At 45.5% G+C, this 14,001-nt stretch overlaps 1 protein-coding gene across 2 annotated transcripts; it reads left to right on the top strand.

Moving 5' to 3' along the window:
• Positions 1 to 3,787: 3,787 nt before the first annotated feature.
• LOC109905803 (acetolactate synthase-like protein) lies at positions 3,788 to 10,540 on the top strand. Of its 2 annotated transcripts, none has more exons than XM_020503416.2 (14): positions 3,788 to 4,409; positions 4,925 to 5,126; positions 5,286 to 5,413; positions 5,623 to 5,873; positions 5,966 to 6,065; positions 6,230 to 6,327; positions 6,412 to 6,548; positions 7,939 to 8,073; positions 8,188 to 8,302; positions 8,484 to 8,653; positions 8,851 to 8,921; positions 9,045 to 9,116; positions 9,212 to 9,317; positions 9,473 to 10,540. In XM_020503416.2, the coding sequence occupies exons 1-14, from the start codon at positions 4,305 to 4,307 to the stop codon at positions 9,649 to 9,651; spliced, it is 1,869 nt and encodes a 622-aa protein (XP_020359005.1). In that variant the 5' UTR covers positions 3,788 to 4,304; the 3' UTR covers positions 9,652 to 10,540. The 2 variants fall into 2 exon arrangements, with proteins under 2 accessions (XP_020359005.1, XP_020359004.1); XM_020503415.2 differs by having other exon boundaries at positions 3,883 to 4,409; positions 9,024 to 9,116.
• Positions 10,541 to 14,001: the final 3,461 nt, after the last annotated feature.

Here is a 14,001-nt window from a genome sequence, read left to right as displayed (position 1 = left end):
TCAGACTGCCTGTGTGTAAAGTAGCCCAACAGGCTTTGTGGTTATGAGAGAGAGCATGGCACATATCTGAAATTTATTGAGGGGGGGCTCACAGGGAGTATGGCTACGCCAGGTAGGAGACCTGCGCTAACTTCCTGTGCTTACCGGGGGGCTAAAGAGACCGGGCAGGCACCGTGTTATGCTATGGTGCGCACGGTGTCTCCAGTGCGGGTGCATAGCCCGGTGCGGTACATACCAGCTCTTCGTATTGGCCGGGCTAGAGTGGGCATCGAGCCAGGTAAGGTTGGGCAGGCTCGGTGCTCAAGAGCTCCAGTGCGCCTGCACGGTCCGGTCTATCCAGTGCCACCTCCACACACCAGTCCTCCGGTGGCAGCTCCCCGCACCAGGCTTCCTGTGCATGTTCTCGGCCCAGTACCACCAGTGCCAGCACCACGCATCAGGCCTACAGTGCGCCTCGCCTGTCTAGCGCTCTCAGAGCCTTCCTCCTCTCGCCTGTTCAGCGCTGCCGGAGCCTTCCTCCTCTCCTGCGCGTCCGGAGTCTCCCGCCTGTTTAGCGCAGCCAGAGCCTTCCTCCTCTACAGCGCTGCTGGAGTCTCCTGCCTGTTTAGCGCAGCCAGAGCTGCCAGTCTACATGGAGCAGCCAGAGCTGCCAGTCTGCATGGAGCAGCCAGAGCTGCCAGTCTACATGGAGCAGCCAGAGCTGCCAGTCTGCATGGAGCAGCCAGAGCTGCCAGTCTGCATGGAGCAGCCAGAGCTGCCAATCTGCATGGAGCAGCCAGAGCTGCCAGTCTGCATGGAGCAGCCAGAGATGCCAGTCTGCATGGAGCAGCCAGAGCTGTCAGTCTGCATGGAGCATCCAGAGCTGTCAGTCTGCATGGAGCAGCCAGAGCTGTCAGTATGCATGGAGCAGCCAGAGCTGCCAGTCTGTAAGGAGCTGCCAGTCTGCAAAGAGCTGCCAGTCTGCAAGGAGCTGCCAGTCTGCACGGAGCTGCCAGTCTGCATGGAGCAGCCAGAGCTGCCAGTTTGCAAGGAGATGCCAGTCTGCACGGAGCTGCCAGTCTGTAAGAAGCCGCCAGAGCTGTCAGTCTACATGGAGCAGCCAGAGCCGCCAGTCAGCGTGGAGCAGCCAGAGCCGCCAGTCAGCATGGAGCAGCCAGATACGTCAGTCTACCAGACTCTTCCAGATGTGCCAGTCAACCAGACTCTTCCAGATCCGCCAGTCAACCAGACTCTTCCAGATTCGCCAGCCAGCCAGGATCTGCCGGATCCAACTACCTGCCTGAGCTTCCTCTCAGTGCTGAGCTTCCTCTCAGTGCTGGGCTTCCTTTCAGTGCTGGGCTTCCTCTCAGTGCTGAGCTTCCCCTCAGTGCTAAGCTTCCCCTCAGTGCTGAGCTTCCCCTCAGTGCTGAGCTTCCTCTCAGTGCTGGGCTTCCTCTCAGTGCTGGGCTTCCTCTCAGTACTGAGCTTCCCCTCAGTGCTGAGCTTCCCCTCAGTGCCGAGCTTCCCCTCAGTCCCGAGATACCCCAGTCCCGAGCTGCCCCTCAGTCCCGAGCTGCCCCTCAGTCCCGAGCTGCCCCTCAGTCCCGAGCTGCCCCTCAGTCCAGTGGGGTTCTGATTGAGGACTACTAGGCCATGGTCGGCAAGGGTGGACTATCCTAGGACGCGAAGGGGAGGAACTAAGACATTGATAGAGTGGGGTCCACGTCCCGCGCCGGAGCCGCCACCATGGACAGACGCCCACCCGGACCCTCCCTATTGTTTTGATGTGCGTCCGGGAGTCCGCACCTTAGGGGGGTGGGTTCTGTCACGCCCTGGTCGAAGTATATTATGTTTGTCTTCATTTATTTGATCAGGCCAGGGTGTGACATGGGTTATTGTGGTGCGTTTTTGTCTTGGGGTTTTGTGGGGTGTCTAGCTTAGTCTATGGCTGCCTGAGGCGGTTCTCAATCAGAGTCAGGTGATTATCGTTGTCTGATTGGGAACCATATTTAGGCAGCCATATTCTTTGAGTATTTCGTGAGTGATTGTTCCTGTCTCTGTGTTAGTTGTCACCAGATAGGCTGTATAGGTTTTCGCGTTACGTTTGTTGTTTTGTATTGTTCGTTTGTTCATTTTCATTAAAGAACATGAGTAACCACCACGCTGCATTTTGGTCTGCTCCTCTTTCAACAGACGAACGCCGTTACACTAGTCACTTTTACCCCAACCTAAACTCAACAAAAAAAGAAACGTCCCTATTTCAGGACCCTGTGTTTCAAAGATAATTCTTAAAAATCCAAATAACTTCACAGATTGTAAAGAGTTTAAAAACGGTTTCCCATGCTTGTTCAATGAACCCTAAACAATTAATGAACATGCACCCGTGGAACGGTCATTAAGACACCAACAGCTTACAGACGGTAGGCAATTAAGGTCACAATTATAAAAACATAGGACACTAAAGAGGCCTTTCTACTGACTCTGAAAAACACCAAAAGAAGGATGCCCAGGGTCCCTGCTCATCTGTGTGAACGTGCCTTAGGCATGCTGCAAGGAGGCATGAGGACTGCAGATGTGGCCAGGGAAATAAATTGCAATGTCCGTACTGTGAGACGCCTAACACAGCACTACAGGGAGACAGGACGGACAGCTGATCGTCCTCGCAGTGCCAGACCATGTGTAACAACATCTGCACAGGATCAGTACATCCGAACATCACACCTGCGGGACAGGTACAGGATGGTAACAACAACTGCCCGAGTTACACCAGGAACACACAATCCCTCCATCAATGCTGACTGTCCGCAATAGGCTGAGAGAGGCTGGACTGAGGGCTTGTAGGACTGTTGTAAGGCAGGTCCTCACCAGACATCACCGGCAACAACATCGCCCATGGGCACAAACCCACCATCGCTAGACCAGACAGGACTGGCAAAAAGTGATCTTCACTGACGAGTCACGGTTTTGTCTCACCAGGGGTGATGGTCGGATTCGCGTTTATCGTCGAAAGGAATGAGCGTTACACTGAGGCCTGTACTCTGGAGCGCGATCGATTTGGAGGTGGAGGGTCCGTCATGGTCTGGGGTGGTGTGTTACAGCATCATCTGACTGAGCTTGTTGTCATTGCAGGCAATCTCAACGATGTGCGTTACAGGGAAGACATCCTCCTCCCTCATGTGGGGAAGAGTGGGGTAACATCTCACAGCAAGAACTGGCAAATCTGGTGCAGTCCACGAGGAGGAGATGCACTTCAGTACTTAATGCAGCTGGTGGCCACACCAGATACTGACTGTTACTTTTGATTTTTACCCCCCTTTGTTCAGGGACACATTATTCCATTTATGTTAGTCACATGTCTGTGGAACTGGTTCAGTTTATGTCTCTTGTTGAATCTTGTTATGTTCATACAAATATGTACACATGTTAAGTAAATAAACGCAGTTGACAGTGAGAGGACGTTTCTTTTTTTGCTGCGTTTACATGCACATATTATCAACTACCTCATGCCCCTGCACATTGACTCAGTATGGTACTCCTTTATAGTCTTGTTGTTATTTTATTGTGTTACTATTTCATTTTTCTTACTTGTTTAATCTGTGTTGTAGTCAAAATGGTTATATCGTAAAAATGTAAGATTAGGGATAGGTTTAAAATCACATTTTAAGAAGATACATTGTAGAAATGGGCGTGCTTTATGACTTTGTCGCTGTGGTAACTAGTTATGACCTGGCACAACTCCGATATAAAGTGTTGGGATGTCACGTGTCCTACTATATCAGTACACTATTAACAACCATATCATTACGGAATTTATATTCGATCAAATAAGCCATTCAATTTTTTGACAACGAAATTCGACACTCATTGACCTACATTCAAAAACTCTCTTGGTGAGCGAAAAATAATAGAAAACGCCACCTGCTGGAGAGGACAGATTTCGGGCCCAGTTATCCCTCTCGCTTCGCGTCTTCCTCGCTGTTCTTATTCACGATTCCGGTAGTTGCGGACCATTGCGTTATTGACTGTCATTTTGCGACATTTGCGGAACTTTGTTACAACGTTGAGCAATAGCGATCATCGGTCATTTCAATTTGAAATTCGATGGTTAGCTTCATTGCACGAACGGGTGGAGTCTGGTTTTCCACGCGTTTCTTGCACAGTAGCCTAGTAAATTGTGCATGTGAAATGCATGTTTATAAATTGTACTGCTACTAGGTTGTGCATTGGATGAACAACAGCCTAAACTGGAGAGCTATTCGATCCACAAAACGGATACTGCTTTATTTTAGGACTCGCTTCAGTATTTTGACACATTTCGCTTGGAAATGGAGATTGCCATCGCGCTGGGGTGCTCTGTTGGTTTTACCTTCGGAGGACTAGTATTTGTAGCGTATAAACTTGGTTTACTGTATCAGTTGTTTCTTCATAAGGTAAGTCACTTCTGTGTAAACAATGTTTCATTGTAATTTGGTGTCGGCCTGCTCACTTGCTGTCTCAACTGTGAAACTCACATGCAGCCTGGTATTCTCAGAAGCAAAACACCTTGTTCATACCCACTACAGTGTTATTTTACTCTCTTGCTTCTTCACCTAGCCTAAGTGAACCAACATAAGACTCAGTTACTCATCTAGTAGGTGAAAGGTAACCCTACTGTATGTGAGAGAACTTTGAACTGCCTTGTGGCTATCTAACACAAAGGCCATGACGACACAGTGCAGGTTCTTCAGAAGTTATACAATAGGCTACATAAGGAGCATTAGGTCTACAAGGACAATATGCAGTTCATTTCTAAATACAAGATAGTGATATATAGATAACCAATAGGCCTTTTCTAGTTTCTGACAGAACTTTGCAGTTATTTAAATGAAATTATACCCTGTCCTTGACCCTGATTTGAGATCTGCCTGTTCAGTCCTTTACCTGAGTCCTCTAATTCTTCCCCTAGACTGAGACTCAGAGCCCTCGCCATGGTGGGGAGAGTGTGGCAGAGGTTCTGCGTGCCCATGGGGTTAAGTTTGTCTTCACCCTGGTGGGGGGGCACATCTCGCCCATCTTGGTGGCCTGCGAGAAGCTGGGCATCCGCATCGTGGACACCAGGCATGAGGCTACTGCTGTCTTTGCAGCTGATGCTGTAGCTAGGCTCTCAGGTGGTACATTACCTACTATAATATCACAAATACCTTGCATTACAGTTGTCCATGTCCACCTGAACCGTTCGGAACTGGTTTAATTTGCTTAGGACACTGTCGTCTACTCATGTGTTCATACTGTAGCATTGACACTGTCATTGATTCTCCCTCCAACAGGCACTGTAGGTGTAGCTGCAGTGACTGCTGGCCCAGGCCTGACTAACACAGTCACAGCAGTGAAGAATGCTCAGATGGCCGAGTCTCCACTGCTTCTCATAGGGGGAGCTGCTGCAACACTACTTCAGGTGAAAGTCAGGCCTTTTACTGGTGTAGCAGCATGGGGGTACCCTAGTCCTAACGTTAACACTAAGGTTGCGCTGCAATAGCAAGTTAGACTCAACAATGACCATAATCCTGCACTGTAGAGTTGTGTGACTGTGGGTGAGCACAATACATATTGATTCTCCCTATCCATTGTGGAGGTTTGACCTCTTTGTGAACTGTTGTTGTGCAGGGTAGAGGAGCGCTGCAGGACATTGACCAGATGTCCCTGTTCAAGCCGCTGTGTAAGTTCTGCGCCTCGGTGAGGAGTGTGAGGGAGATCGTCCCCACGATGAGGAAGGCCCTGGCCATCGCCCAGTCTGGAACTCCAGGACCTGTGTTCATAGAGTTCCCCATCGACACACTCTACCCCTTCCACCTGGTGTCCAAAGAGTTCGGAGTGAAAAACCCTCCCAAGGGACTAATGGGGAAAGTTGTCACTTGGTAAGTGATCAGCAGGATTGTGCTGGTCCATGCTTTCACACATCCCTAGTGATACTGTACTGTAACAGATACTGTATATGTTTTTCCATAAGGTACCTCCACAATCACCTAAAGAACTTGTTTGCTGGGGCCTGGGAAACCAGAGATGTTTCACCTCTCCCTGTGCACATCCCTCAGGCCACAGACGATCAGGCAAGACTAACTCTAACCCTCAGTCATTCTCTAACAACAGTGAGAAAGGCTTAATTTGGTAGAAGCCGTCAGTTCGTACTAGCCAGTTACAGATTTCCAATAGACATGAATGCATGTTTTTTTATGTAACCCTTGTGGCTCAACCTCTAGTGATCTGACATCAGGTACAAAAGTGTATAGAGCTGGTGAGCAGAGCCAAGAAGCCTGTTATCCTACTGGGGAGCCAGGCAACCCTACCTCCAACACCTACAGACGACATCAGGTATTTCAACAACCACATTTATATTACACATCATCAGACTTCTGGTCCATTCAATGCAAATCCATATATTTTTTCCTGTTATAGGGTAGCCCTGGAGTCCCTGGGTATCCCTTGCTTTCTGGGGGGAATGTCCCGTGGCATGCTGGGTAGGAACAGTCCCTTGCACATCAGACAGAACAGGAAATGTGCCCTAATGGACGCAGACCTTGTGCTGTTAGCAGGTGAGACACAAACTGCCATCTGTAAATCTTGTCTCCATACAGTTGTTTGTATTTATTATGGATCCCCAACATGCTACCAAAGCAGCAGCTACTCTTCCTGGTGTTCAGCAAAATTAAGGCAGTTTATACAATTTGAAAAATGATACATTAACAGATTTCACAACACACTGTGTTCCCTCAGGCCCCTACTCCACCACTACCACATATCTAGAGTACTAAATCCATGTGTATTTATAGTGTGTATGTATCGTGTATATGCATGTGTCTGTGCCAATGTTTGTGTTGCTTCACAGTCCTAGCTGTTCCATAAAGTGTTTTTTTTTTTTTATTCCTACTTGCGTCAGTTACTTGATGTGGAATAGAGTTCCATGTAGTCATAGCTCTATGTAGTACTGTGTGCCTCCCATAGTCTATTCTGGACTTGGGGACTGTGAAGAGACCTCTGGTGGGGTATCGTTGGGTGTCCAAGCTGTGTGCCAGTAGTTTAGACAGACAGCTCAGTGCATTCAACATGTCAATACCTCTCATAAATAAAAGTAGTGATGAAGTCAATCTCCTCCACTTTCAGCCTGGAGAGATTGACATGCATATTAATTATGCAGTGCTGCCCTGTTCTAAGCCAATTGCAATTTTCCTAGGTCCTTTTTTGTGGCACCTGACCACACGACTGAACAGTAGTCCAGGTGTGACAAGACTAGGGCCTGCAGGACCTGCCTTGTTGATAGTGTTGTTAAGGAGGCAGAGCATCGCTTTATTATAGACAGACTTCTCCCCATCTTAGCTACTACTGCATCAATATGTTTTGACCATGACAGTTTGCAATCCAGGTGTACTCCAAGCAGTTTAGTCATCCTAATCAAATCAAATCTCAACTTGCTCAATTTCCACATTATTTATTACAATATTTAGTCGAGGTTTAGTGAGTGTTTTGTTACAAATACAATGATTTTAGTTTTAGAAATATTTAGGGCTAACATATTCCTTCCCACCCACTCTGAAACTAACTGCAGTTCTTTGTTGAGTGTTTCAGTCATTTCAGTCGCTGACGTGTAGTGTTGAGTCATCCATAGACACTCTGGCTTTACTCAGTCAGTGGCATGTCGTTAGTAAAAAAGCAAGGGGCATAAACAGCTCCCCTATTCCTGATTCTAACTGAATTATATTTGAGAGGCTTCCATTAAAGAACACCCTCTGTGTTCTGTTAGACAAGTAACTCTTTATCCACATTATAGCTGGGGGTGTAAAGCCATAACACATACGTTTTTCCAGCAGCAGACTATGATCAATAATGTCAATAGCTGCACTGAAGTCTAACAAGACAGCCCCCACAATCATTTCATCAATTTCTGTTGTCTTTGAGGCTGTCTCACAATGGTGGTATGTGTTGCAGGAACTGTATGTGACTTCCGATTAAGCTACGGCAGAGTGCTGAACAGGCGCAGCAAGATCATTGCTGTCAACAGAGATAAGACTCAACTTCTGAAGAACTCTGACATGTTCTGGAAGCCCAATGTGGCCATTCAGGGTTGGTACTGTTGTCTGAATTGTCTAATCAGTCTTATTTGCTTTCACAAAACGCTGCCACTTCCTGTTTGGCTATTTGATCTTGTGGAGACAAACATTTCTGTTTGTCTTTTAGGAGATGCAGGCTCCTTCCTACTCCGTCTCTCCAAAGGCCTCATGGGCCACAAATGTCCCGAGGACTGGCCACAGAGGCTCAAAGCAGGAGAAGTCACCAAAGAGAAGGCTAATCGGTACACAATTTATTTAGCCAGTTGGGCAGAAAGCCAACTCTTTTTTTGTGTGTTTTTTCTTTTTATACATAACCAATCACCTTCATGCAAATTAATCAGTACATCTAGTGCTCCAAACACAAACAGTACAGGTTGTATTAGTTCCCTGTGAAAGTGTGTTTTCTGTGTGTTTTCTGTGCAGGGGGAAGGCTGATGAGAAGACTGACTGCCACCTGAACCCCCTGAGTGTCCTGCACCGTGTGGATGAGTTGATGGCTGACGACAGCATCATAGTGGCGGATGGGGGCGACTTTGTGGGCAGTGCTGCATACATCATGAGACCAAGGGGCCCACTCCGCTGGCTGGATCCAGGTCAAGATCCTCAGTGGACAGTGTTAAATACAAATAGACAATATTTTTGGAAATGTGTTATAGGATTGTGGTCACTTGAGTAAGAGGGGTATTAACATGTACAATAAAACAAATAGGACTTGTTTATTTAATTTGAACACGTGACATTCTTGATATCTTAATGGATGATTACCTGATGTTGTTGGTCATTCTAACAGGAGCATTTGGAACCCTTGGTGTTGGAGGAGGGTTTGCTCTGGGAGCCAAGCTGTGTCGGCCTGAGTCAGAGGTACAGTAGAATACCAAGCAGGCCTTATCCGTCACTGTTTTATAGGGGTTTAGGTTTTTCGGTTTGTTCATGTTGTGAAACACCATTTTTGGCTGAGTTTAGCTGACTAAGGTTCTCATTGAGGTGTGGATTATCTATGGCGATGGATCCCTGGGATACAGTGTTGCAGAATTTGACACTTTTACCAGACACAAGGTACAGTAATAACCATTTCACCATTCAGACCAACTTATCAACTAACTAATCATGCATTCAGACCAGTTCATCTGCTTTGTCCCTTTCTCTCCCAGACACCAGTAATTGCTCTGGTGGGGAACGATGCCTGTTGGAGCCAGATCTCCAGGGAGCAGGTTCCCATCCTGGGCAGCAACGTGGCCTGTGGCCTGGCCTTCACAGGTCTTTATATGTTGGCCTACTGTACCCCCAGTGACACCATACTGGGGATCTCTAGTGCCTATACTCACACATGCAAGGTCTCTGTTAGCCCATGTCATGTCTTTGGATGTCATGTTACACATCCAACATGCTGTCTCTGTTCTCCCCTTCCCTAGATTACCACATAGTTGCAGATGGTTATGGAGGCAAGGGCACCCTCATTGGTTGCAAGGACGAGGACAAGCTGGATGACATCATAAAAGAGGCACAGAAGGAGACCCGAGAGGGGAGAGCCACACTACTCAATGTTCTCATAGGGAAGACCAACTTCAGAGAGGGTTCCATCTCTGTGTAGAATAGCTCAGACAGACAGGCCACAACCTCTGGGGTCTCTGTCTGGACCTGTGGGTCCTAAAACCTTCCCACCTTGCCTAGAAACCCAAATCTGTTTACATGCTGTTGAACAGCACAACTGCTGCATTTTGCTGGTGAAGAAGGAAAGTGTGACTTCTGGGAACCTCAACAATTCAGGAACTCATTCTTCTCAACCTTTTATCAGCCTTTTGATCCTTGCTATATACACTTTTAACCAATTAATGTATATTGACTTCGGATAGCCTATTGATACACTGAACTCTACCTTGAAACTGGTCATTTATTTCAAAAAACTAAAAAAGTGAATTTTGGAATGAAATGTCCTTCATAGGGATATTTGGTGGCAGGTAACCTAGTGGTTAGAGCGTTGGGGCAGTAACTGAAAGGTTGCTAGATCGAATCCCCTAGCTGACAAGGTAAAAATCTGTTGTTCTGCCCCTGAATAACGCTGTTAACCCACTGTTCCTAGGCTGTAATTGTAAATAAGAATTTGTTCTGAACTGATTTGCCTAGTTAAATTTAAAAATATTTATGAAAATGCATCATACACTAAGCTACAAGCCGCAGGAGGATTTGTAGGTTTAACATCAAGGTAATAAATACAATTGTAAGACTGTAGTTGTTTTTAATTTAAATGGTATTGAATTGATGATTGTATGCCTTTAATTCTTGAATGTACTGTAAGACTCCACAAATACATCAATCAACAGAATGGGTACACAAATACAAGATGTTGATTCAAAAGTTAATTATATGCAGTAGGAGTGCTCTATAAAAAAGCAAGGAATTTAAACTGGAAGATGTTATCATATTTTACCATTTGAGTAGTAGTCATTATAATCTTGAATAAATTATAACATTTTATTACACTGCTCATACTATTTCATATATTCTATTTATATTTTAAGGAATTCTGCATTATTCTGATCATGTTAATTGAAGTCCACCTTACATTTGCCTTGGTTTCATGCATGTTAGAAGCCTCCCTGAAAAAAATCACTGCTTTAACACACTGCCAACCCTGATGACCAAGCCGTGTCTGAATCCTGGCTTAGGAAGGCCACCAAAAATTCTGAAATTTCCATCCCCAACTATAACATTTTCCACTGAGATAGAACTGCCGAAGGGGGTGGAGTTGCAATCTACTGCAAAAACCGCCTGCAGAGTTCTGTCATGCTATCCATGTCTGCCCAAACAGTTAGAGTTTCTACTTTTAAAAATCCATCTTCGCCCTGGACACCATATGTGAATTAATTGCCCCCCGTTTATCTTCAGAGTTTGTACTGTTAGGTGACCTAAACCGGGATATGCTTAATTATTAACACCCCAGCCATCCTACAATCTAAGCTAGATGCCCTCAATCTCACCCAAATAATCATGGAACCTACCAAGTACAACCCCAAACCCTTAAACTCGGGCACCCTCACAGATATCATCCTGACCAACCTGCCCTCTATATACACCTCTGCTGTCTTCAACCAGGATCTCAGCGACCACTGCCTCATTGCCTGCGTCTGTAATGGGTCCGCGGTCAAACGCTCTCTAAAACACTTCAGCGAGCAGGCCTTTCTAATCTGGCCCGCGTATCCTGGAAAGATATTGACCTCATTCCGTCAGTAGAGGATGCCTGGTTATTCTTTAAAAGTGCTTTCCTCACCATCTTAAATAAGCATGCCCCATTAAAAAAAATGGAACCAGGAACAGATATAGCCCTTGGTTCACTCCAGACCTGACTGCCCTTGACCAGCACAAAAACATCCTGTGGCATACTGCATTAGCATCGAATTGCCCCCGCGATATGCAACTTTTCCTGGAAGTTAGGAACCAATATACACAGGCAGTTAGGAAAGCAAAGGCTAGCTTTTTAAAACAGAAATTTGCATCCTGTAGCACAAACTCCAAAAAGTTCTGGGACACTGTAAAGTCCATTGAGAATTATCTGCCGCAATTGTTGCAACCCCTAATACTAGCCTGTTCAACCTCTCATTCGTATCATCTGAGATCCCCCAAAGATTGGAAAGCTGCCACAGTCATCCCCCTCTTCAAAGGGAGAGACACTCTAGACCCAAACTGTTACAGACCTATATCTATCCTACCCTGACTTTCTAAGGTCTTCGAAAGCCAAGTTAACAAACAGATCACCACCGACCATTTCGAATCGTACCGTACCTTCTCTGCTATGCAATCAATCTGGTTTCCGAGCTGGTCATGGGTGCACCTCAGCCACGCTCAAGGTCCTAAACGATATCATAATCGGCATCTTCAAAAGACAATACTGTGCAGCCGTATTCACCGACCTGGCCAAGGCTTTCAACTGCATTCTTATCGGCAGACTCAACAGCCTTGGTTTCTCAAATGACCGCCTCGCCTGGTTCACCAACTACTTCTCAGATAGAGTTCAGTATGTCAAATCCGAGGGTCTGTTGTCCGGACCTCTGGCAGTCTGGCGGTGCCACAGGGTTCAATTCTCATGTAGATTATTTTCTCTGTATACATCAATGATGTCGCTCTTGCGGCTGGTGATTCTCTGATCCACCTCTACGCAAACGACACCATTCTGTATACTTCTGGCCCTTATTTGGACACTGTTAACTAACCTCCAGACGAGCTTCAACACCATACAACTCCTTCCGTGGCCTCCAACTGCTCTTAAACGCTAGTAAAACTAAATGCATGCTTTTTAACCGATCGCTGCCCGCACCTGCCCACCCACTTAGCATCACTACTCTGGACAGTTTCAGACTCATATTAAGCATCTCCAATCCAAACTTAAATCTAGAATCGACACCAAAGCATCCTTCACTCATGCTGCCAAACATACCCTCGTAAAACTGTATATCCTACCGATCCTTGACTTTAGCGATGTAATTTACAAAATAGCCCCCAACAATCTACACAGCAAATTGGATGCAGTCTATCACAGTGCCATCCGTTTTGTCACCAAAGCCCCATATACTACTCACCACTGCGACCTGTATGCTCTCGTTGGCAGGCCATCGCTTCATATTCGTTGCCAAACCCACTGGCTCCAGGTCATCTATAAGTCTTTGCTAGGTAAAGCCCCACCTTATCTCAGCTCACTGGTCACCATAGCAGCACCCACCCATAGCACACGCTCCAGCAGGTATATTTCACTGGTCACCTCCAAAGGCAATTCCTCCGTTGGCCGCCTTTCCTTCCAGTTCTCTGCTGCCAATGACTAGAACAAATTGCAAAAATCGCTGAAGCTGGAGACTCATATCTCCCTCACTAACTTTAAACATCAGCTATCAGTTCAGCTTACAGATCGTTGCACCTGTACATAGCCCATCCAACTAACTCATCCCCATATTGTTATCTATTTGATTTATTTCTATATATTTTTTGCTCCTTTACACCTCAGTATCTCTACTTGCTCATTCCTTTTCTGCACATCTATCACTCCAGTGTTTATTTGTGAAAGTGTAATTATTTTGTCACTACGGTGTATTTATTGCCTTACCTCCCAAATCTTACTTTATTTGTACACACTGCATATAGACTTTCTATTGTGTTATTGACTGTACATTTGTTTATTCCATGTGTAACTCTGTGTTGTTGTTTTTTGTCGCACTGCTTCGCTTTATCTTAGCCAGGTCGTAGTTGTAAACGAGAACTTGTTCTCAACTGGCTTACCTGGTGAAATAAATAAAAAATATTTGAATCTTAAAAAAAAAATTGAATATTAGAATATTTTCTGTTTTGCTTTGAGTTGAGTCACTATGTACTATTCATAATGTTTTGGTCGTTGTAAGGAAAGGGATTGGAAGACACCTGCCTTGAATATGGGTCTGACAATCTGTCGCACTGGCATTTTGTATTTGTTTACATTTGATTATATAATATTTGATCTTATACGTAAGCACAGTGATACTTGTATGCCTCTTTTCTTTTTCAATGATGACCCAATGCACTTAGTCATCAGTTCTGGAATCACAACGCTGTGGGATTATAGGGACAGTTGTTATTTTTAGCATTGCAATAAAGAGAAGAATGTAAATGTATAGTGATTTTTCCCTGGCTCTATTCAGTGGTGCCTTTGAGACCAGATATATTGATTGTCTAATTCTGAGATACTGACCATCGTTACGACAAGTGTGTGACAGATCTCTATATGTCTCTGGCTATATAGTCACAAACATGCTAGTCTTGCGTTACCATACTACCTAGTCTCATTAAATGATTGTTCTACTGTTAATTTTCAGACTGTTTTGGATAATACGATATGGTTTGCTTTTAGATTCAGTTTTCATGGTCTACAAGTACATATTAATAATACAATTCGGATCATCATACCCTAACTGACTGATTT

The sequence above is a fragment of the Oncorhynchus kisutch genome, linkage group LG15 (genome assembly GCF_002021735.2).
Source record: "Oncorhynchus kisutch isolate 150728-3 linkage group LG15, Okis_V2, whole genome shotgun sequence".
In the NCBI taxonomy this organism is placed as follows: Eukaryota; Metazoa; Chordata; class Actinopteri; order Salmoniformes; family Salmonidae; genus Oncorhynchus; species Oncorhynchus kisutch.
The sequence above is the reverse complement of the archived record's forward strand: the minus strand, read 5'-3'. Positions and strand labels throughout refer to the sequence as shown.

Bases quoted from the DNA above. Each gene is read 5' to 3' on its own strand.
- LOC109905803 (XM_020503415.2), top strand. From the start codon at position 4,305: ATGGAGATTGCCATCGCGCTGGGGTGCTCTGTTGGTTTTACCTTCGGA. The intron at 5,414-5,622 runs GTGAAAGTCAGG...GTTGTTGTGCAG, and splicing joins CTGCTGCAACACTACTTCAG to GGTAGAGGAGCGCTGCAGGA. The intron at 8,303-8,483 runs GTACACAATTTA...TTTTCTGTGCAG, and splicing joins ACCAAAGAGAAGGCTAATCG to GGGGAAGGCTGATGAGAAGA.